Raw genomic sequence first — 23,790 nt, forward strand, 5'->3', positions numbered from 1 at the left:
CCAAATGCCCATCAACTAACGAACAAAATCTGGGGAATCCTCACAATGAAATTTCATCAGCTACAAAAAGGAATGAAGTACTGTTTGATATGGGCTACAACCTGGACAGACTTTGAAAACATTATGCTAAGTGAAAGAAGCCAGATGCAAAAGGTCATATGTTGTAGAGAGTCTATTTATATGAAATGTCCAGACTAGGCAAATTCAGAAAAATAAAGAAGATTAGTGGTTTCCAGGGCTTGGGGTAGGGAGAAAATGGGGAGTGACTGCTAATGGGTACAGGGTTTATTTTGGGGGGGTAATAAAAAAATGTTCTGGAATTAGTGGTGATGGTTGCACAACTGTTAATGTTAAATACCACTGAATTGTCTTTTTTTAAAAAAAAGTGAATTTTAGCCCTGGTTGGTGTGGCTCAGTGGATTGAGTGCTGGCCTGTGAACTGAAAGGTCACCAGTTCAATTCCTAGGCAGGACATATGCCTGGGTTGCGGGCCAGGTCCCCAGTTGGGGGCGTGTGAGAGGCAACTGATTGATGTATCTCTCTCCCATTGAAGTTTCTTTCTCCCTCTCTTTCTCCCTCCCTCCCCCCCTCTAAAAAGAAATAAATAAAATCTTTAAAAAAACAAAGTGAATTTTATGTATATGAACTGTATGTCAATAAAGCTGTTATTTTAAAAAAATATATTAGTTCTGCCTTTTAACCAGTTGAGTGACTTTAGGTAATGACTCTAAACCCAGGTAATCTCTGCTATGCAATCGGAATAATGATATACACCTCTCAGGGTTGCTTTGATAAATGAGGTCATTAATTTAAAAATGTTTTTAGAGTATAAACATCACATACTTGGGGGCTGTCAGCAGTTTAAAGTTCCATATACATTGGGTTTTACCTATTCCTTCTGTATTTTCTAGAGCACTAACAAGGTCTGGCATAATAATCATTCAAATAAAGACTTTCTGAAGTGATTCAAAAGTGTTGCAGTTAATAAAAACAATGTTTTTAACAATTTTTTAAGTGTATGGTAGAGTATTGCTGACTAGATGCACTTTGTTGCACAACAGATCTCACATTTTTTTATATTGGTATGACTAAAACTTCATAGTCACTGAACAGCAACACCCCTTTTTCCTACCCCCCAGCCCTTGGTAACCACCATTCTACTCGCTGCCTCTGTAAATTGGACTACAGTGATGCTCTGCTTAACAATGGGGATGTGTTCTGAGAAACGATAGGCCGTTTCATTGTTGTGTGAACGTCATAGAGTGTACTTACAAATACCTCGATGATACAGCCTACTGCACACCTAGACCATGTGGTAGAGCCACTGCTCCTAGCCTGCAGGTCTGTATGGCACGTTTCTGTGCACAACGACACCAGGTTAAATCAGGCACAACAGAAAATGATGCCGTCGGGAGTCACGGTAAATAGGAGACGTATGAGCCTGCTGCTGGCCTGTTTTACAATAAAAATGTTTAATAAGTAGAAAGAGCATATTCAAAAATAATGATGAAAAGTATAGTATAACAAACACATAAACCAGTAATGTAGTTGTCTCTTGTCATTATTAAGTATTATGTACTGCGCTACGTAATGGTACGTGCTGTACAACTGGCAGCTCAGTGGGTTTGTTTATACCAGCATCCCCACAAACGTGATAATCTGTTATAATCTGTTACAACAGCTACCACGTCACTAGGCAATTAGGCGTTTTTTAGCTGCATCATAGGACTACGGTCATATATGCCATCTGTTATTGGCTGAAAAATCGTTAAGTGCTGCATGACTATACTTTGGATACCTAACGTAAGTGGACTCATACGATATTTGTTTTTTGGTGACTGGTTTACATCACTTTTTTTACATAATGTCTATGTTTGAGGTTCATTCCTGTTGTTGCATGTATCAAAATTTCCTTTTTAAGACTGAGTAATACTCCATTGTATGTATATATACCACATTTTCTTTATCCATTCATCGGATGATGGACATTTTGGTTGTTTCCACCTGTTGGCTATCGTGAGTAATGCTGCAATGACCCCGGAAGTGCAGATATCTTTGAGATCCTGTTTCAGTTCTCTTGGGTAAATTTCCAGAAGTGGGACTGCTGGATCATATGGGCAGTTCTGTTTGAAAAATTTTGAGGAACGTCTACAGTTTTTCATTTTCGAAAAGTGCATAGGGGTTCCCGTTGATCCACATCTTTGCCAACAACTTGGTTTTTTGTTTGTTTGTTTTGTGCTTTTTCTTTCTTTCCTTGTTTTTCAGTAATGACCATCCTCATAGATGTGAGGAGAGATTTGACTTGCATTTCCCTGGTGATTAGTGACACTGAGTATCACTTCATATACCTGTTGTCCATTTGTGTGTCTTCTTTGCAGGAATGTCTGTTGCCCATTTTTAAGTTGGGTTATTTGTTTTTTTTGTTATTGAATTGTAGGAATTCCTTCTATATTTTGGATATTAAACCCTTCATCAGATATGTGATTTGCAGATATTTTCTCCCTTTCCATAGGTTGCCTTTTCACCTGTTGATTGTTTTCTTTGGTATACAGAAGATTTTCAATTTGATATAGTTTCACTTGTCTATTTTTGCTTTTGTTGCTTGTGCTTTTGGTGTCAAATTTAAGAAATCATTGCTGATACCAATGTCACGAAGCTTTTCCCCTACGTTTTCTTCTTGGAGTGTACAAGGCCTCCAGCTTTGTTATTGTAGCTCTAATAATACTTTGTAGTTTTCAGTGTACAAGTCCTTTGCCTCTTCAGTTAAGTTTACTCCTAAGCATTTTATTTTTTTGATGCTATTGTAAATGGGGTAAATTTCTTAATTTCTTACCAGGGTTGCTAATTGCTTGTGTATAGAAATACAAGTGATACTTGGATATTGATTTTATATGCTACAACTTTGCTGAATTCATTTATTCTAACATTTTGTGTGTGTGTGAAATCTTTAGAGTTTTCTATGTATAAGAGCATATCATCTGCAAGCAGACACAATGTAACTTCTTTTCTGATTTGGATGCCTTTTATTTTATTTTTCTTGCCTCATTGCTCTGGGTAGGACTTCCAGTACTGTGTTGAATAGAAGTAGCAAGAGTGGACATCCTTGCCTTGTTGGTCTTAGAGGAAAAAGCTTTCAGCTTTTCAACATTGAATGTTATATTAGTTGTAGTCTTTACATATATGATTTTTATTATGTTGAGGTAATTTCCTTCTATTCCTAGCTTGTTGAATGGTTTCTTATCATGAAAAGGTGTTGAATTTTGTCAAATGCTTTTTCTGTATTATGTGATGTTTATCCTTTGTTCTATTAATGTGGTATATCTCCTTGATTGATATTTCATATATTGATCATCCCAGGAATAAATTCAACTGGATAATGGTGTATGATCTTTTTAATCTGCTGCTAAATTTGGTTTGCTAGTATTTTGTTGAGTATTTTTGCCTTTATATTAAAAATAGTAGTTTTCTTGTAGAGTCTTTGGCTTTAGTATTAGAATAATCCTGACCTCATAAAATGAGTTTGGAAATGTTTCCTCCTCCTCTGAAGCTTTTTGGAAGAGTTTGAGAAGGGTTAGTGTAAGAATTCTTTAAGTGTTTAAGTAGAATTCTCCAGTGAAGCCTAGGCTTTTTTTGGGGGGGGGAAGTTTTGAGTACCAATTCAGTCTCCTTACTAATTATTGGTATAGGTCTGCTCATATTTTCTATTTATTTATTGTCAGATCTTGGTAGATGTTATGTTTCTAGGAATTTATACTTTTCTTCTGGGTTAATCAACTTGTTTGCATATAATTGTTCACATAGTCTCATAATGATATTTTTGAAATTTCTGTGACATCAGTTGTAATGTCTCCTTTCATTTCCAATTTTGAGTATTTTTCCCCTCAATTCAGCTAAAAGTTTGTCAATCTTGTTGATATTTTTCAAAAATTCAACTCTTAGTTTTATTGATATTTTTCCTATTTTCTATTGCCTATATAATTTATTTCTGCTCTAATATTTATTCTTTTCTTCCTGCTTACTTAGAGCTCAGTTGTTTTTATCCTAGTCTTTTGAGCTATAAAAGTTAGTTTATTTTTGAAATCTTTTAAAAATGTAAGCATTTAGCATAAACTACCTTCTTAGAACCACTTTTGCTGCATCCTATAAGTTTTGGTATATTGTGTTTTAATTTTTTGTTTGTCTCAAGATATTTATTTTCTAATTTTGTTTTGATTTCTTCCTTGACACATTTTGTATTACTTAATTTCTACATATTTGTGAATTTTCCAGTTTTTCTTCTGCTATTGACTTGTAGGGTTTGTTTTTTTTTTTCTATTATGGTGGAAAAGATACCTGCTATGATTTCAATCTTAAATTTGTCAAGACTTATTTTGTGGCCTAACCTGTGATCTATCATAGAGACTGTTCTGTGTGTGCTTGAGAAGAATATGTGTTTTACTGCTGTTATGTGGAATGTTCTGTATATGTGTGATACATCCATTTGATCTATAGCATTGTTCAAGTCCTCTATTTCCTTATTCTGTCTGGATATCCTATCCATTATTGAAAGTGGTGTATTGAAATCTCCTATTACTGTGTTCCTATTTCTCCATTTAGTTTTTTATTGTCTGCTTTATATAATTGGGTGTTCTGGTGTTGAGTTTACATATACTTGCAATTGTTATATCTTTTGGGTGAGTTGACCCTATTATTATTATTATTATTATTATTATTATTATTATTATTATTATATAATGTCCTTCTTTGTCTCTTGTGACAGTTTTTGACTTAGAGTTACTTTGTCTGATATTAATATGGCTATCCCTGCTGTCTTTTGATTTCTATTTGCATAAAATATCTTTTTCTATCCTTTCACTTTCAGCCTATGTGTGTCCTTAAATCTAAAATGAGTCTCTTGTCACAGTATATGGTTAGATATTATACTTTAAATCCATTCAGTCATCAAAAGTGTTACCGTTTTAAAGCATTTCTTTAAACTCAGTTAATCTGTAAATCTGGGTGCTTTTAAATCCAAGTATTTCTCAGAACTAAAGACCACTAGTCACTTGAATTTTTTCTCTCATTTTATATTCTTATTTTCTTTTTCTCCTTTAACAGAGACAACACATCTGACTCATTGACAAGATCACAATTCAAAGATGTGTTCTACGAACCCAGGCAACTGGGTCACATTTGATGATGACCCCGAATTTCAGACTTCTCAAAGGTCAAAGAATTTACCTCTGGAAAATCAAGGCATCTGTCGGCCAAATGGACTTAAGCTGAACCTTACTGGTCCTAAGGAATTTTCCAGTGGATCTTCCTCCACCAGTAGTACCCCTCTCCCCTCGCCCATCATAGACTTTTACTTCAGCCCAGGACCTCCAAGTAACTCTCCTCTTTCTACACCTACCAAAGACTTCCCGGGAATTCCTGGCATTCCCAAAGCAGGGGCTCATGTGCTCTATCCTATTCCAGAGTTAGCTTCAAACAGTCCACTCACAACACCTGGAGCAGATTCTTCCTTATCGCCTACTCAGCCAACCTGTTTTTCTCAGGCTTCCTTACCCAGTGACCACTCATGTCCACATCCAGATCCCAAAGTGGGTCTTCCAGATGAAGTTAGTTCTCCACAGGCTGAAAGCCTGGGGTTCCAAAGTGATGCTCTCCAGTTTCAGTATTTTCAGGAGGACTGTGCCTTTTCAAGTCCATTTTGGAAAGAAGAAGGCAGTGCATCCCAGTTCACCGTTGACCCTCCAGGAAGCAGAAAGGGGTTCCCATCAAGAGACAAAGAAATGCCCATCGATCAAAAAAGCTTAAACCAGTGTTCACTCAATTACATCTGTAAGAAGCTTGAACATTTGCAATCAACTGAGAACCAAGATTCATTTGGAAATTTGTCTATGCAATGTCTTTATATCGAAGACACTGCCTCTTCCTTTGTCCCCCACACTCTTTTCAGGAGTCAGCCCAAAACTGGATGGTCTTTCATGTTGAGAATTCCTGAGAAGAAGAACATGATGTCCTCCCGTCAGTGGGGACCAATTTTTTTAAAAGTCTTACCTGGAGGAATTTTGCAAATGTATTATGAGAAGGGGTTAGAAAAACCATTTAAAGAGTTACAGCTTGATCCACAATGCAGACTTTCTGAGCCCAAAATTGAGAACTTTAGTGTAACAGGAAAAATCCATACTGTGAAGATTGAACATGTGTCTTACACAGAAAAAAGAAAATACCATTCTAAGACAGAAGTTGTTCATGAGCCAGACATAGAACAGATGCTAAAGTTGGGGTCCACAGAGTACCATGACTTCCTCGACTTTCTGACTACTGTGGAGGAGGAGCTGGTGAAGCTGCCAGCTGTTTCGAAACCAAAAAAGAATTACGAGGAACAAGAAATTTCCCTTGAAATTGTGGACAACTTTTGGGGTAAAATCACCAAAGAAGAAGCAAAATTGGTTGAAAGTGCTGTGATAACTCAAATCTCTTGCCTCTGCTTTGTGAATGGGAACACGGAATGCTTTTTAACATTGAATGATCTTGAGTTGCAGAAGCGAAATGAACACTATTTTGAAACAGACCCAGAAAAGAAGGGGATTGATATTCTTGAATATCATTTTCATAAGTGTGTTAAAGCACAAGAATTTGAACAATCGAGAATCATTAAGTTTGTACCCCTGGATGCCTGCCGGTTTGAGCTGATGCGTTTCAAGACTCTTTATGATGGGGAGGACCTTCCCTTTTCCCTGAAGTCTGTAGTGGTTGTCCAGGGGGCATATGTGGAGCTTCAGGCCTTTGTCAACATGGCCCCATTGCTTCAGAGATCATCCCAGGCCTGTTCCTTGAGGTCCTGTGACAACATAATGATACACTTTCCTGTCCCATCGCAGTGGATCAAGGCTCTCTGGACTATGAACCTCCAGAGGCAGAAGTCCCTGAAAGCCAAAATGAACCGCCGGGCATGTCTGGGGAGCTTGCATGAACCCGAATCTGAACCTGTCATCCAGGTCACTGTGGGGTCAGCAAAATATGAGAGCGCCTACCGGGCCGTGGTATGGAAGATAGACCGGCTTCCTGATAAACATTCAAGTAAATATTCAACACCCCAAGTTGGTTTTTATGTGAAATAGCTCCAATGTTTTCATTCTCCTCCTTGGATTGAAACCAGGCGGAGACAGATGGTAACTTCAGTCAGCTGAGGACATACTTACACATTGCTCGGTGGGAAATGGAACATTTAGTTAAACAGCTGGCTTATTGCATCCTCTTGTGCTTGTTTCTGCCAGATAAGTTAACTTAAACATTTTTTTTAAGATCATAAATATCATCCTAGGCTGGGGTTTTGTTGCAGGTGATGGCACCAAGGGAAAATTTGTAGTTGACTTCTTGACATCAGATTCCCTAATTAACCTTTAAAGATCTGTCATCCATATTCTTAGCCAGTCCCTCTTCTTCCTTTAGTTTTGCTCCAGGCTGTTTGTAATAGGACGGCCTTTCACTGGGGAGGTGAGGGATGGGTGATGAAATTCAGAAGGGGTGCCCCCAAGACAATGACAGATAACCTGTGGGCCTGGGGGAGAGGAAGGGGATGGGAGGAGGCGGGCTCTCTGGCTTTCGGGAATAGGTGGGCAATGGTGCCATTAGCTGAGGTGGCCTGGGATCCTTGTCATCACTCTTCCTTTTAAAACCTGTCTTGTTTCCCAGCCCTGGCTGCCTGACAAGAGTCCGTAGAATCATTAGAACTTTAAAATTATCATACCCATATTTAGGGCCCCTCCCAGCCATGACTGTCTGGTAGGGGGAGGCCCAGGTATGGGCACTAATGAAAGGCTCTCCCAGGCAGCCAGGGTTGAGAACTACTGACCTGAGGCCTCTCCTGTGGAACCTATTATGGTCCCCCAGGTAGAGATCATCGCACCCAGCGCTGTCTTTCCCTGTGTCTCCTGGAGCTCTGTTTTGCCCTCATACCTGTATTTACTAGCAGTTGAGCTCACTAAGAACAATTACAATAGTGGGTATTCCTGGAAAGGCGGCTGGACTTGATCTTGGTCTTCAGGATTCTTTTTGAAGACTTTCATAGCATCAGGCCAACACAGAACAACATTTTACAAGCCTTCCCATGATAACTGTCAGAACAAATGCTTTGAGATCAAAGCTGCTCTGTTCAGATCAGGTCTGTGTGCAAAGAGGAGGCTCAGGGAAAAGGCAGGTGGACTGTGGCAGGTAGAGTCTGGAGAGCACATCATGGCTCTGAGGCAGATGGGATCCCATGGTCCTGTCTTGTGGCTTCACCATTGTGGGGTTGGGGGAGTGAGTGCAGAGAGTGAGAGGGTGCCTGGCCACTTGTCTCTGGAGAAGTGTAGAAATAGTGAAGTTGGGGTGCAGAGGATATCTTTGTCCTAAGCAGTGCTTCTTAAACTTTGGTGTGCACGTGAATCGCTTGTTAAAATGTAGATTGTGGTTCAGTATGTGGGGCCCAATAGCTGTGTTTCCCGCCTGTTCTCAGGTGATACCAATGCTGCTGGCCCACAGACCACGCGCAGAATAACAGGGTCTGAGACTGCGTCTCTATTTTTCTATATGATTTTTAAATCAATTGGGTGTTTAGAGAACAGTGGATTTTTAAAAAGTCTTTAAAGTATTATGCTTACCAAGTTAGTTTCTGAAAAACCTATACTGTTAGGAAAAATATTTAAACATGGAAAATGAAAGAGAATATAAGAACTAGTCCACTAGGTGCTAATTTACAAAAAATTATCCCTTTCTTCCTGTGGGTTTTTGAGATCAGGATTGACTTCTTTTTCACTTACACATGATTTCAAGGGAGGTGGGAAGGGCTGCTGGCCCCTTAAATGTCTCCTACTAGTACAGTGTTCCTTTAACAGTGAGCAGGTCTTTCATTTTGCAACAAAGGTTGGCTTGGGCAGGTAGCTCAGATAGTTCATTCAGACTAATGAACTAGTCCGAATGACTGGTGTGAAGGACGGCAAAGGAGCAGAGGAGCTTTTCCTTAGGACAGGCTTCTGTGGGGTGAGGGGGTGGGGTGGGAGGAGCGGGGCCTTGGGAAAGAGAAATGGGTGGGGAAAGAAAGGAAGAAGAGGAAAAGAGGGGAATGAATGAGAGCATCTTTAGCCAAAGGAGGTGCAGATGGTGGCACAGAATTAGAAAGGGTAGTGGGAGTGGTAGAGGGTCAATTAACAAATGTATCTCAACCTTCCCAGTTTTGCCAATTTTTAGTATAATTTGCCTTCACTTCTTCTCTTTGCTGTCCATGATCACCAGCACATTGGTTGCTCTCTCCTCCTCCACTTGCATCCTTCTCCTTCCATCCATACCCGCCAGCTTTCAACAGTTCTGTGTCAGACATGAAATATTTTGGTTCGAGAGGGACCAGATAGCTACTGTAGTAGACCTAAGTAGATGTAATTCCCACCCCCAGTCTTGAGTTACGGTGAATGACAATTACCAAAGCCCAAGAGTGCCCCCTGCTGGTCAGTACTGAGATAAATTACGTGATTTTCCTCTGTTATTCATTGACTTGTAAACTTGTCAAATACCGGCTGAGCTCCAGTCATGCCAGACATTGTCCTAGGGACGGACACATACCCCTCCTCACGGAGATCAAAGTCTAAAGAGGGAGTATGTTATCAAGCATTGTAGAGTATTTAGAATTTTTAAAAGCCAGGGAAAATATTCCAGAAAACTTAAAGGAGCAGTTGTTTAGAAAAGCAAGTAGAAGGGTTTTGTTTCTAATATTTTTTAGAATATTAGGTCTTCAACTTGGGTAATTTTGATTGCAAAAGATTCCAAAAACAGTTTTTGCCTTTAAAATGTGAATATCAAATTAGATCATCTCCAATATAATTTTCGGCTCTAAAAATGTAGAGTTCACAGTCTCTTCATTAGCAAAATTATAGTAATTAAGTAACAAATTGGATTTATAATCTAATTGGATTAACTTTGCAAAGTAGTCTTGTCTCCCCCACATCCAACTATACCACTTCAACAGTGGGCCACTGCTCTCCGGGTCTGCTGACTGCTTTAACTGTCACGACAAGCCTGTAAGGTTCGTGTTATTATTATTATCAGCACCATCCCCCCCCATTTTCAGGTGGGGAAACTGAGGCTCAGATCAAGTAACTTGCCTGGGATTACACAGCTATTACGTAGCACAGCTGGGACTGGACTCTTGGCAACTTGGGTCTAGTGTTTGCATTCTTAAGCCCTGTGTGTCTTTTTTTTTTTTTTTTTTTTTTTTTATTGTTATGCAATTACAGTTGTATGCCTTTTCTCCCCATCCCTCTACCCCACCCCAGGTGAACCCACCTCCCTCCCCCCTCTCCACCCTCCCCCTTGGTTTTGTCCATGTGTCCTTTATAGTAGTTCCTGTAATACCCTCTTCCCACTATCCCCGCCCCCACCCCCCACCCCCGCCCTGGCTATTGTTAGATTGTTCTTAACTTCAATGTCTCTGGTTATATTTTGTTTGCTTTTTTCTTCTATTGCTTATGTTCCAGTTAAAGGTGAGATCATATGGTACTTGTCCCTCACTTCCTGGCTTATTTCACTTAGCATAATGCTCTCCAGTTTCATCCATGCTGTTGCAAAGGGTATAAGCTCCTTCTTTCTCTCTGCTGCATAGAATTCCATTGTGTAAATATACCATAGTTTTTGGATCCACTCGTTTGCTGATGGGCACTTAGGTTGCTTCCAGTACTTGGCTATTGTAAATTGTGCTGCTATGAACATTGGGGTGCACAGATTCTTTTGGATTGGTGTTTCAGTGTTCTTAGGGTATAATCCCAGCAGCGGAATTACTGGGTCAAAGGGCAGTTCCATTTTTAGTTTTCTGAGGAAATTCCATATTGTTTTCCACAGTGGCCTCACCAGTCTGCATTCCCACCAACAGTGCACTAGGGTTCCCTTTTCTCCACATCCTCTCCAACATTTGTTTGTGGATTTGTTTATGTTGGCCATTCTGACTGGTGTGAGATGATACCTCATTGTGGTTTTAATTTGCATCTCTCTGATGGCTAGTGATGCTGAGCATCTTTTCATATGTCTCTGGGCCCTCTGTATGTCTTCCTTGGAGAAGTGTCTGTTCAAGTCCTTTGCCCATTTTTTAATTGGGTTGTTTGTCTTCCTGGAGTGGAGTCGAGTGAGTTCTTTATATATTTTGGAGATCAGGCCCTTGTCTGAGGTATCGTTGGCAAATATGTTTTCCCATACTGTTGGTACTCTTTGTAATTTGGTGCTGTTTTCTTTAGCCATGCAGAAGCTTTTTATTTTGATGAGGTCCCATTTGTTTATTCTTTCCTTTATGTCCCTTGCTTTAGGGGATGTGTCTGTGAGGATGTTGCTGCGTGGAATGTCTGAGATTTTCCTGCCAATGTTTTCCTCAAGGACTTTTATGGTGTTACGGCTTACATTTAAGTCTTTTATCCATCTTGAGTTTATTTTCGTGTATGGTGTAAGTTGGTGATCGAGTTTCATTTTTTTGCACGTAGCTGTCCAGATCTCCCAACACCATCTGTTGAAGAGGCTGTTTTTGCTCCATTTTATGCTCCTGCCTCCTTTGTCAAATATTAATTGATCGTATAGACTTGAGTTTATTTCTGGGCTCTCTATTCTGTTCCATTGGTCTATGTGCCTGTTTTTATGCCAATACCAGGCTGTTTTGATTACAGTGGCCTTGTAATACAGTTTGATATCAGGTATTGTGATCCCTCCTGCTTTGTTTTTCTTTCTCAAAATTGCTGCAGCTATTCGAGGTCGTTTATGGTTCCATATGAATTTCTGCAATGTTTGTTCTATATCTGTGAAATATGTCATGGGTACTCTAATAGGGATTGCATTGAATCTATAAATTGCTTTGGGTAGTATGGCCATTTTGATAATGTTGATTCTTCCAATCCATGAACATGGTACATGCTTCCATTTGTTTGTATCTTCCTTAATTTCTTTCTTCAGTGTTATGTAGTTTTCTGAGTACAGGTCTTTTACCTCCTTGGTTAGGTTTATTCCTAGGTACTTTATTTTTCTTGTTGCTATATCGAATGGGATTTTTTTCCTGATTTCCGTTTCTGCAGTTTCGTTGCTGGTGTACAGGAATGCCTTTGATTTCTGGGTATTGACTCTGTATCCAGCTGTTTTGCCAAATTCATTTATTAAGTCGAGTAGTTTTTGAGTGGAGTCTATAGGGTTTTCCATGTACACTATCATGTCGTCTGCAAACAGTGACAGTTTCATTTCCTCCTTTCCAATTTGGATGCCTTTTATTGCTTTTTCTTGTCTGATTGCTGTGGCTAGGACTTCCAATACTATGTTGAATAGGAGTGGTGAGAGAGGGCATCCTTGTCTAGTTCCTGATCTTAGTGGGAAAGCTCTAAGTTTTTGTCCATTGAGTGTGATGTTGGCTGTAGGTCTCTCATATATGGCCTTAATTATGTTGAGGACTGCTCCCTTTATTCCCACTTTGCTGAGTGTTTTTATCAGAAATGGGTGCTGTATCTTATCAAATGCTTTTTCCGCATCTATTGATATGATCATGTGATTTTTGTCTTTGCTGTTGTTGATGTGATGTATTATGTTTATTGATTTGCGAATATTGTACCATCCTTGCATCCCTGGGATGAATCCCACTTGGTCATGGTGGATGATCTTTTTAATATATTGCTGGATGCGGTTTGCTAATATTTTGTTGAGAATTTTAGCGTCTATGTTCATCAGCGATATTGGCCTGAAGTTTTCTTTCTTCGTTGTGTCTTTATCTGGTTTTGGGATTAGGATGATGTTGGCTTCATAAAAAGAGTTTGGGAGTCTTCCATCAGTTTGGATTTTTTCGAATAGTCTGTGAAGGATAGGGGTTAGTTCTTCCTTAAATGCTTTGTAGAAATCTCCTGTGAAACCATCTGGTCCAGGGCTTTTGTGTGATGGGAGTTTCTTGATGACAGCTTCAATTTCCTTTGCTGATATTGGTTTGTTCAGGTTTTCTGCTTCTTCTTCATTCAGTTTTGGAAGATTATATTTTTCTAGAAATGTGTCCATTTCATCTAGGTTTTCAAATTTCTTAGCATACAGGTCTTCATAGTAATTTCTTACGATCCTTTGTATTTCTGTGGTATCAGTTGTAATCTCTCCACTTTCATTTCTAATTCTGTTTATTTGGATCCTCTCTCTTTTTTTCTTGATGAGCCTACTTAAAGGCTTGTCGATTTTGTTTATCTTTTCAAAGAACCAGCTCCTGGATTCATTGATCCTTACAATTGTGCTTTTAGTCTCTATGTCATTTAATTCTGCTCTGATCTTGGTTATTTCCTTCCTTCTGCTTGCTCTGGGCTGTCTTTGTTGTTGTTCCTCCAGTTCTTGTAGGCGTAGGGTTAGGTTGTTTGTTTGAACTGTTTCTAACTTCTTAAGGTAGGCCTGTATTGCTATGAACTTCCCTCTCAGGACTGCCTTTGCTGTGTCCCATAGGTTTTGGGTTGTTGTGAGTTCGTTTTCATTTGTTTCCAGGAAGTTTTTGATTTCTTCCCTAATCTCATTCTTGACCCATTCATTGTTTAATAGCATGCTATTCAGTCTCCATGCTTTTGAGTGTTTTGGGTTTTTACCCTTGGCGTTGGTTTCTAGTTTCAGACCCTTGTGGTCAGAGAAGATGCTTGATATGATTTCAATTTTCTTGAATTTGTTGAGGCTTGCTTTGTGTCCTATCATGTGGTCTATCTTTGAAAAAGTTCCATGGACACTTGAAAAGAACGTGTATTTTGCTTCTTTGGGATGAAAAGCTCTGTATATATCAGTTAAGTCCATTTCCTCTAAGGTATTGTTAAGTGACACAATATCTTTGTTGATCTTTTGTTTGGAAGACCTGTCCATTTTTGATAGTGGGGTGTTAAAATCCCCTACTATAATTGTGTTGCTGTCAATATCTTTCTTGAAATCCTCCAAGATTTTCTTTATGTATTTGGGTGCTCCTATGTTGGGTGCATATATATTTACAATGTTTATGTCTTCTTGGTGGATTCTTCCTTTGAGTATTATGAAGTGACCTTCTGGGTCTCTCTTTATGGCCCTTCTTTGGAAGTCTATTTTGTCAGATATGAGTATTGCTACCCCTGCTTTTTTTTCCTGTCCGTTTGCTTGGAAGATTTGTTTCCAGCCCTTCACTTTCAGTCTGTGTAAGTCTTTTGTCCTGAGATGGGTTTCTTGTAGGCAGCATATGTGTGGGTCATGTTTTCTTATCCATTCAGCTGTTCTATGTCTTTTGATTGGAGCATTTAATCCATTTACGTTTAAGGTTATTATCGATAGGTAGTTATTCATTGCCATTATTTCCACCTGTGTTCCTCTGTCTTTCTCTTTTCCTTCCTTTCCTTAAAGCAGTCCCCTTAGCATCTCTTGCAGAGCTGGTTTGGTGGAGCTGTATTCTTTTAGACTTCTTTTGTCTGGGAAACTCTTTATTTGGTCTTCTATCTTGATTGAGAGCCTTGCTGGGTAAAGTAGTCTTGGTTGCAGGCCTCTGGTTCTCAGTACTTGGAATATTTTTTGCCATTCTCTTCTGGCTTGGAGCGTTTCCATTGAGAAGTCAGTTGCTAACCTTATTGGGGCTCCCTTGTATGTTACTTCCTTTTTCTCCCTTGCTGCCTTTAAGATCCTCTCTTTGTCTTGGAAATTTGCCATTTTAATTATGATGTGTCTTGCAGTGGGTCTCTTTGGGTTCCTCTTGTTTGGGACTCTCTGTGATTCCTGGATTTGGGTGACTTTTTCTCTTCTCAGATTAGGGAAATTTTCCATCATTACTTTTTCAAACAGGTTTTCTATCCCTTGCTCTTCTTCTTCTCCTTCTGGTATTCCTATTATACGGATATTGTTACGTTTCATGTTGTCCTGCATTTCCCTTATTGCCTCTTCATTCTTTCTGAGCCTCTTTTCCTTTTCTTGCTCCTTCTGGGTGTTTTTTTCTACTTTATCCTCCAGCTCGCTGATCCGATCCTCTGCTTCGTCAAGTCTGCTTTTAATTCCTTCTACTGTGTTCTTCAATTCAGAAATTGTATTCTTCATTTCCTCTTGGCTCTTGTTGATAGTTTCTATTTCCTTTTTCATGTTGATATAGTTTGCAGTGAGTTCATTGTAGTTTCCTTGTAGTTTCTGGTAGTTCTCTTTGAGCTCAGAGAGCTCAGTGAGTTTCCTGATGACCATTGCTTTGAACTCAGTATCTGATAGTTGACTTGCCTCTTTTTCGGTTAGTATTCTTTCTGAGACTTCCTCCTTTCCTTTCATTTGGGAATTGTTTCTTTGTCTTCCCATTGTTTGTGAGGCTCTTCTTGTTGGCCTCTGCGTCTTAAATTGCTTTGTTCTGACTCCCTGGATTTATGATATGCACTTCTATGGTAGAATGCCAATGGGATTCGGTGGTGCTGTCTCCTTACTCTCCTGTGCTCACTGGTCTTGAGCTGACGTTTATGTGTTTAACACGGTCTAGCTCTAGTCTTTTCAGCACTCCAGGTTTTGTTGTCTCACCGTCAGATCTTTCAGTGTCCTCTATCTTTGGTCTCTGATCTTCGTATATGCTGGAATACTGTTGGCTGTTCGCTCTGCTCCTCAGATCAGCTAGGTATTTCCCTGGCGTTGAGGGGAAGTGGACTCTGCTCCCACCTATGTTGCCGCCATCTTCTAATTCAGCCCTGTGTGTCTTAAAAGGATGTAAGAGTTTCTGAATTAAGTTACATGAACTTAATGTATCCTTACTGCAGGCAGAAGACTAGAAATGGTAATGGATTGTGGAATCTCTCCTGGGGGTGTGTGTGTGAATAAAGTTATCCCTTGCCTGCAGTGATCTGGGTAGCTTACAGCACCTCAGAGGCTGCTGTTGTCCTCCCCTACTTGTAAGTAGTGGAGATGGTAATGAGCCTCTGTTGGTTAATTGACTGATGACTTTTCAAGGCCTTTTACAGCCTTAGAATTCTATTAGTCTCTCTACAAGAAACAGGTTGTAAGGAATGAAAGGCAATTTATCTTTTAAGAATTAAGTGAAATCCTTTAAACTCTTGTTTTTGTGCCTAAAGCTATATTCTGATGGAAATGTTCTTTCTGAAGCTATGTCTGGTGCTATAGTAATTTAATACGGCTTTGAAATTACTGTCACCTCATACATTTATTGAAGTAAATTTAGCTTTTTGGATATGTAGATGTGGTGGAAAATGCCACAGAATCATGGGACATTTAGAGTTACTGCAGTGATTACAGTGAAAATATATATTTTTTTACTCCATTATCACACATGTACACGTTACATGATCACACTTAAAATTTTTGCATTTATCTGATATCCCTAGGCCTGGCACAGAGCCTGGCCTGACAGAGTAGATGTTCAATAAATGACAGATTGAGTTAAGTGAAAACAAGTATTACATTGAAACATTGAAAACTAATATGACCATTTCTTCTACACTGTACATCTATTTCCATGAAAGCTTTAAAAAGGGTGAGTGGAAATTAATGTACTAAAATATAGTTTTAGTCCTGTTCTACTGAAAAAGGAATTCTTGGCCTAGAATATTTTCTGAAATGTAATAAAAATTTCATTAAGTTTAACTTTAAAAAATAAGCAGGATTTTTGCCCTGGCTGATATGGCTCAGTGGATTGAGTACCAGACTTTGAAGCAAAAGGTTGCTGGTTCAATTCCCTGTCAGGGCAGGTCAGGGCACATGCCTGGGTTGTGGGCCAGGTCCCCAGCAGGGGGCATGTGAGAGGCAACCACACATTGATGTTTTTCTCCCTCTCTCCCTTCCCCTCTCTCTAAAACTAAATTAATAAAATCTTTAAAAAAATAATCAGAATTTTTTATAATGTGATCTAATTTAGGCTAAAGCTTACCTTTGCATTAACTTGTCAATAGAAGAGTGGTAAGAAAATGAGTAAATTAAGAATTACTGTAAAAGCTTATTCAGTCTACTTAAGAAAGTGTTTTTGGAACTGATCCTACACACACTGTAGCCAAATAATGGTACTTAACATAAATGTTACTTATCTTTTAAAAAGAGACTCCTAAAAATGTTTTCAGTTAGAAGTATGCTTATATATATGTATATAGTAATAAAGTTGTATTTATTTTAAAAGCTAGTACTTAAAAATCTCAGACTTTCCACTAGTTAGTACAAAATTGTGAATGTCAATGGTATTTTGTTCAAATGGAATTCGCACCGCCCCAGTGTTAATGGAATTGCTTATTAAAGAGACGGATGTGTGCCTCTTACGTTAGAGAGAAATGTTTAGTGGCTATTGAACTGCTTCGACTGACAGTGTGATTTTTTCTTCAAGGTCCCGATCATCCCCATTGTTTGTCATACAAACTGGAACTTGGATCAGACCAGGAAATTCCCTCTGATTGGTATCCATTTGCTACTGTTCAGTTTGGGGTGCTTGACACCTCTGCCTCAAGGACGGAGGTCAGGTCTCTGGGGGTGGAGAGTGATGTCCAGCCACAGAAACATGTTCATCAGCGAGCTTGCTACAACATCCAGGTACGCCCTAAACCCCTTTGGCTCACGTTGGGGCTTCTAGACCTGTGACCTGATTTGGTTTTGAATATTTGCTTTGTCCTCTTATGTGACCATGTATGTGTGTGAATGGGTGTGTGTTTGTATCTTTTTGATCTAGAAAAGAGCTCGACCATGGAAATTTGAGGGTCACTAGCGAGCCTAGTTTATCCCCTCAATTTTAGAGAATATTAGGAGCCTGAGCACACAGTGCCACATACTTAATTCAACTCTCAATGAAAAACAGGGCATTAAAAATTAATTCACATTTCAGAAGCATATTTATAATAAAAATTATGTTAGAATAACATTTCCCAATATGTGTTCTGTGGAACATGTATCCAAGAAAAAAATAAGTTTGAGAATGCCGTACACAAAATTAATGTTAAATGAAGGCTCTGGAAGTCCTGCAATAAAGAAACTTGTTAACCTTAACCCAGTTTACCCCAATTTATTGATTAGGTTAAACATGCGTCAGTATCTTCTGGAATTGTATTCTGTGAAGCGCCCCTTGGATATGCTGAGTTACTCCACTGCGACAATTTTAAATGTTCACCATCAATGCTTCCACATTCTTCGGCCAAATGAATTAAAGAGTGACATCCGTTTGCACCTGTTTCTAACCTGGCTATCCTTCTCATCTTCAAAGTTAGTAGGTGTAGAGATAACCTCTACCATATATTTCCCATAGTATCTTGAAATGGTAACATGTTACTGATTTTGTTTACAAACATATTTCATTAGAAAATATTTCCAGCCCTGGCTGGTGTGGCTCAGTGGATTGAGTGCTGGCCTGCGAACACAAGGGTCACTGGTTCGATTCCCAGTCTAAGGCACATGCCTGGGTTATGGACCAGGTTCCCAGTGGGGGCTACGTGAGAGGCAACCACACATTGATGTTTCTCTCCCTCTCTTTCTCCCTCCCTTCCCCTCTCTCTGAAGATAAATAGATAAAATCTTTAAAAAAACATAGTGTGATTATATGACATCATAAACAACTGGTGGTTCTATAATATAGTAATATGTCAGGATTTTTCTTTATTTTGGGCCATCTGTTCAGAAGTGTATATGTTTGGATCCAGTAATTTTTTTTTTCCATTGGTAAAATTAATGATGGGTGGCTGTCTTGTGCAGCTCCTTGGGGACCTAAGCACTTGCTCCCCCAGCAGCTGGGAATTGTCCTAGCTAAAGAAACCTCCAGATCCTGCCCCCTTCCTGGGGCAGTGTTTGTTCCATGACTGGTGGATGCAGGGGTGTAAAGACCCTTTTGTTTCAGCTTGGGTAACTCTGCAGAGCCCTCCTAGCTAGCTAGCTAGCTAGCTTCAGCTCTCCCTGGGGATCAGCTGAAGCCCTCCTTGTGACCACATTGCAGCCGAGCTTCTCCCTTCCCCTGTTGTTTCCTTCTCTCCCCTCCCCTTCCTCACCAGGTGTCGACCCCAACAGCACTCCCCAGTAAACTTTCTGCATGCCAGTCTCCATCTCAGAGTTTGCATCTGGGGAACCTGCCTGTATCACTGGGTACATAAGTACTAGGTGTGACTGAAATGTGGGTCAAGTGCACACGGAGTCTTCATTTATACCTAGTTTCCTATTCATGGGATGTGCCAGTTTCACATGGTTTTTGGGGACAGCTCCCAATTACGTAACAAAGTCTCTAGCTTTAATAGCATTTACTAATTGACCTGCACTTGGTGGCAGTCAGTTTCAAAACATCGTCTTACATTTATTAAGTATTTATTGAGCAATTTCAAAGTGCCAGGCGCTGTTCTAGATGCTGGGGACACAAGAGTGAATAAGAGATAGGTCCCTGCCCTCATGCAGCTCACCTTTTAGTGAGGGAACAAAAATAATTAGTAAGCAGGTAAGTAGTATATTTCAATTAGTGACAGATTCTAAGAAGAGAATAAAATGAGGAAGTAGGATAGAGAGTGATGGGGGCCTCCTTATCAGGAGTGGTCCAGGAGGGCCTCCTGGGGAGGTAACACCTGAGCTGAGATGGAAAAGATAAGGGGCAAGCAGGTGGTTTGGCCCAGCTGGTTTACTGGTTTGTAAACTACTGGTTTGTTTTAGTCCATTGGAGAGATGATTGGGGGGTGGGGTATGAACCTCAGGTGAGTCAAAGCCTAGAGCTGTGAACTGGCACTGATCACATACCTAGCCAGGTCTCTGCCTTATCAATCTATGTATTCTGTATACATTTTATAAAAACTATATTTGACTTAGAAGAGGGGAGAGTTTTAGTTCTTTTCAAGATTTGACCCTAGAGGGAAGGATTTGGGGTGGGGGGCTCTGTTGCCCAAAAGTGGAGGGGAGTGCCTCACTATGGAGCTAGCAGGAGAAGGCAGAAGGGCTGTGTCTGCGTGCAGAGTGTGGTGTGGCTACCGTCCTTGCCTGGCGTTTGAACCGGGACTGAGCAGGTGTTAGTGCTGTGTTGCATGTGTTAATGCTGCCCATGATTTGCCTTTGTGTATAACAGGTTGAAATTGAAAAGAAGTGGATTAAAATCGATGGAGAAGACCCAGATAAAGCCGGCGACTGCGTAACTCAGTAGGAGTAGCACGAGTGAATGATGACGACCCGCTTTTCACATAGTCAATTTACAGAAACCACACCCAGTTCCGCTGCGGTATAGTGGCAATGACTTCTGAATAGAGGGCTAAGGACAGGTCCAGTGGCTGTGTTTAGAGAAGTTTAGACCTGAAACCAATCAACGTATTTTATGCTTTCGATATGTTTGTGCCCCACGCATTTGATCTAAATTGTGTCTGTAATTTGCGTGATGTTTCTGCTTCCTATTGAAACTCAAAGGTGCTGTTATTCAATGTGTGACCCAACAGCCAGCTTGGCTAATGGGTTTTTGGTTTTTGATTACTCACTGGCTGATTGTTTTGTGCTCTGGATTACCCAGGTGTCGTATTTATTATCTTCCAGTCCCCATTTCTTCTTGCTATGTCCGCACCTGTACTGGAGGGTGAGGCAATCAAAGGAAACGTAAATCAAAATACTGAATTTTCCCTCTTGCTCATCTCTGAAATGTGGCTAGGTGTAGAATGACACCGAAACCACAGGCTAGAATGGAGATGTGGCAGTGTCTGTGATTTTGAATGATCTTCCTGCCCTCTTACCACATTGCGAGTCATCAGCGGCTGTATTTGGTACTGTCTTTCCCCCGTGGTGTTATTGTTTTAAAAAATATATTAATATTCTGATGTGTGTTGCAAAAAACTATTTCTGTTGATATATATATTTTAGTACAAGTCACTAAGACCTATTGCCTTTTGCTAAGACAGAGTTCTTTTAAAATGGAATCTCAGTATTGGATACTAATTAAAATATTTATGTACATTAAAGATGAGTTTTTAAAGTTCATGAATCTTTCCTCAAAGTACAGACTCTTAAGAATGTGTTTTGATAAAGTTTTATTTGTGATTAACACAAGCCTTTCTTGAGTTGAAGTCTAACTCATATTATGATTATTTTAAGCTAGTTCTACTAAATTTAGAGTATTTTTCTTTAAAAGAAAGATGAAAGGCACTAGATTATTTTCCCTAGATTTTTAAGAAGTGACATTTTTATTCTTCAATCAGCTAAATGTTTGGTTTCAAATGAAAAGCCAATGGCATTTGCATTATAATTCTGTTTATAATTTCCTTTCAATATTTACAGCAAAAGGTCAAATTAAAAAATTTATGAAATCTATATTCTAGGTATTTCTTAGCCTGAAAAACAAAGTCCTCCACTTGGTATTAATACATCTTCAATTTGTGTTGACTCTAAAATATTATTAGGAGGTATTTTTCTCTATTTACCAGATTTGTTTTGAATCAAACTGATATAATAATGTTCTCCCAAACAACATTTATTTGTCAGCCCGGAGTTTATGTCTTATGTTTTATTTAGTATTATGTTACATTCATTGTACTGTGTTCCAAAACCAGATTAAAACAAACATGTATGATGGTTTGTATCAATCAGCAGACTTTATTGCTTTTCATTATTTTGCTGTAACAGCAAGGAATGCAAAAGTTGACTGTTAAAATGAATTGTTATTGCTTTTTTTAACTCCACTTGATGCATTGCTCATAATATCATACACTTGAGACTCACTGTTGATGTATAGGAGGGCACATCTGTAGTATGTATGTTATGTTAAAAAAAAAAAAAGATCCGCCATCTTTCTCCATCATCTGGTGCAGCACATCCTGGAGCAACTTCAGTCTGCTCAACACAAGCCCTGAGGCGGCTGGAGGTGATGCTGCTCCAGCTCCCAGGGAAGTCAGCGGGGTTAGTTACTGCCATTGCTTTCAAATCTGTTTGGTGGCATCCTGCCCATAAACAATTCAGAGTCTGATTCAGTTGAACTTAATGAATATTTACACCTCAAAATAATTTTAGCAAAGGGTTCAATTAATTGCCCCTCATGCTGCACAGGTTGCCCAGTATCTGTAGCTGCCTCATTGCTGGGGTCACTTACGGTACTTCCCAGCCATCCAGGCTTCAGGAGCACCTCAAGATTCACTGTTGGAAACAGTAACAAACCGCTGACTAAAGCCCGAGTTGAGTTCCTGCTGTAATGCAGAGGTTGATAGCATTAACAGCGGGGTGCTATGGCATAATTGTTAATTTGCACATCTATTAGGATCCCTAAATATTCATTACTTAGCATTAAATTAACATTCTTTGAAGGGAAGAGGCTTTTTAATTCAATTCTTCTGACCTCAGAAATGGCAGGTCAAATGTGCTGTAAGTGAAAAATCAGGTAGGGTCCACTTAGACTTACAAATTAAGAAGTAGAATCTCCTTTGCTAGAAAGTAAATGATGATCTTGGAGACAGCAACTATAATAACATAAACCCCTGCTTTTAAGGTTGGGAAGGATGGAAGAGAGTGAAAGAGGAACTACTCCTTTCCAGTATTTTAGTTCAGGTAATGTGGACGAACCCTTTCTGAGTTTGACCATTTAGGGGCCAGCCGTGTGATTGACACATGGCATGCTTCCGAGGACTTGACCAGTGTCTGACTAGCTGTCCTGCTCTAATTGTTATGTCTGGTTGTCTTACCAGTCAGAGGATCATGTTAACTGTGTAAATGAATTCATGCCTTGATGATTAATTACTTGATCAATTGTACAAATCAGAATTTAAGAATATTTTCTTTTTCTATGGGAACAGAAATAGTTTATTCATTTAAAGAGCTATGAAAAAATACTTTGCAGCACATAAATAAAGGCTGGATGTTTTTTGAAAACCTGATTTATATATCAGACAGTTCTAGGGTTTAGTCCCTTCATTCTGAAGCTATGTGTATGATAGTGCCCTTTTCTTATAAATTCAGTTAGAAGGCCTTCCTTAATGATGATGAAGTATTATATTGTACTTAAAATATTACTTTATGTCATAGCAACACAAATATAAAACAGATGGAGCCTTAATAATCGTGAAACAAAGTATTTGGTAGATTGCATATTTGTTTTTAAAAATTAAAGATGTATTTCAAATGATTCTGGCTGTGCGATGGACTTATATCTTCTTTTGCAAGGTCTGGGGCTATTTTTTAAAGGTGTGAAATCAATTTCAGTAACCTCAAACAATTGACTCTCTGTCAGGCAAATGTATGCTGCTTCACTATTGAGTCAGCGAACATGGCATCTTGACACATCCTAGAAGAATAACACCACCAAGCTGTAATTTGTGATGTTAAAGGATGACTTTTAAAAGAGGATATAATCTTTACTCTCCTGAAGGAATAATATGAGTATGTGCCCAACGTTTTACTTAACTCCTTAACTAACCAGGAAACAGTTAAGATGTTACAACTGGTTCCAAGTAGAATTCAAAGAGCAGAGAGACATTGTAGTAAATAAGGAATTCTGAAATGAATTTACAAATACATGTAAAATGGATCTATCCATAGGGCAATAGTCAATAATCAATTTCCCCTACTGTCCCACAATCATTTTTCATTTGTATGGACTTGTATTATGTGTGTTGTCAGTTTTCGAAAACTTACAGAGTTGTAAAGTAAGGTAAGGACAATAGAGGTGTTGGTAACCTGGACAAATGAGCTGATGGGACCCCTACTACTCACTCTTTCACAATTTTTTTTTTGACAATAGGACAAACTTTGTCTGCAGGAGAATTCTAAGGAATTTTCAAACTTTGGCAACTAGTAGTATAAATATGATATGCATTTAAAGCAATTTTTTAAAGTTTAGAAAATATTTTTATGTAATTGTACAGAACATATTTCAGATAGGTATGTGTTGAGGGGAGA

The 23,790-nt window shown here is 39.2% G+C and overlaps 1 protein-coding gene across 4 annotated transcripts in view; it reads left to right on the top strand.

The window, feature by feature from the left end:
- Positions 1-22,257, top strand: part of STON1 (stonin 1) — a 53,237-nt gene extending 30,980 nt beyond the window's left edge. For 3 of the 4 annotated variants that reach the window (XM_024552831.4, XM_045189462.3, XM_045189463.3), the window contains 3 exons: positions 5,098-7,068; positions 17,300-17,502; positions 19,994-22,257. In XM_024552831.4, coding sequence (XP_024408599.2) covers positions 5,139-7,068; positions 17,300-17,502; positions 19,994-20,068 — 2,208 coding nt within the window. In that variant the 5' untranslated portion in view covers positions 5,098-5,138 and the 3' untranslated portion in view covers positions 20,069-22,257. Of the gene's footprint in view, positions 1-5,095; positions 7,069-17,299; positions 17,503-19,993 lie in introns of all 4 variants that reach the window. The other variant, XM_053925892.2, reaches the window with a different exon arrangement.
- The last annotated feature ends 1,533 nt before the right edge of the window (positions 22,258-23,790 follow it).

The sequence above is a fragment of the Desmodus rotundus genome, chromosome 5, assembly GCF_022682495.2.
Source record: "Desmodus rotundus isolate HL8 chromosome 5, HLdesRot8A.1, whole genome shotgun sequence".
Taxonomy (NCBI): Eukaryota; Metazoa; Chordata; class Mammalia; order Chiroptera; family Phyllostomidae; genus Desmodus; species Desmodus rotundus.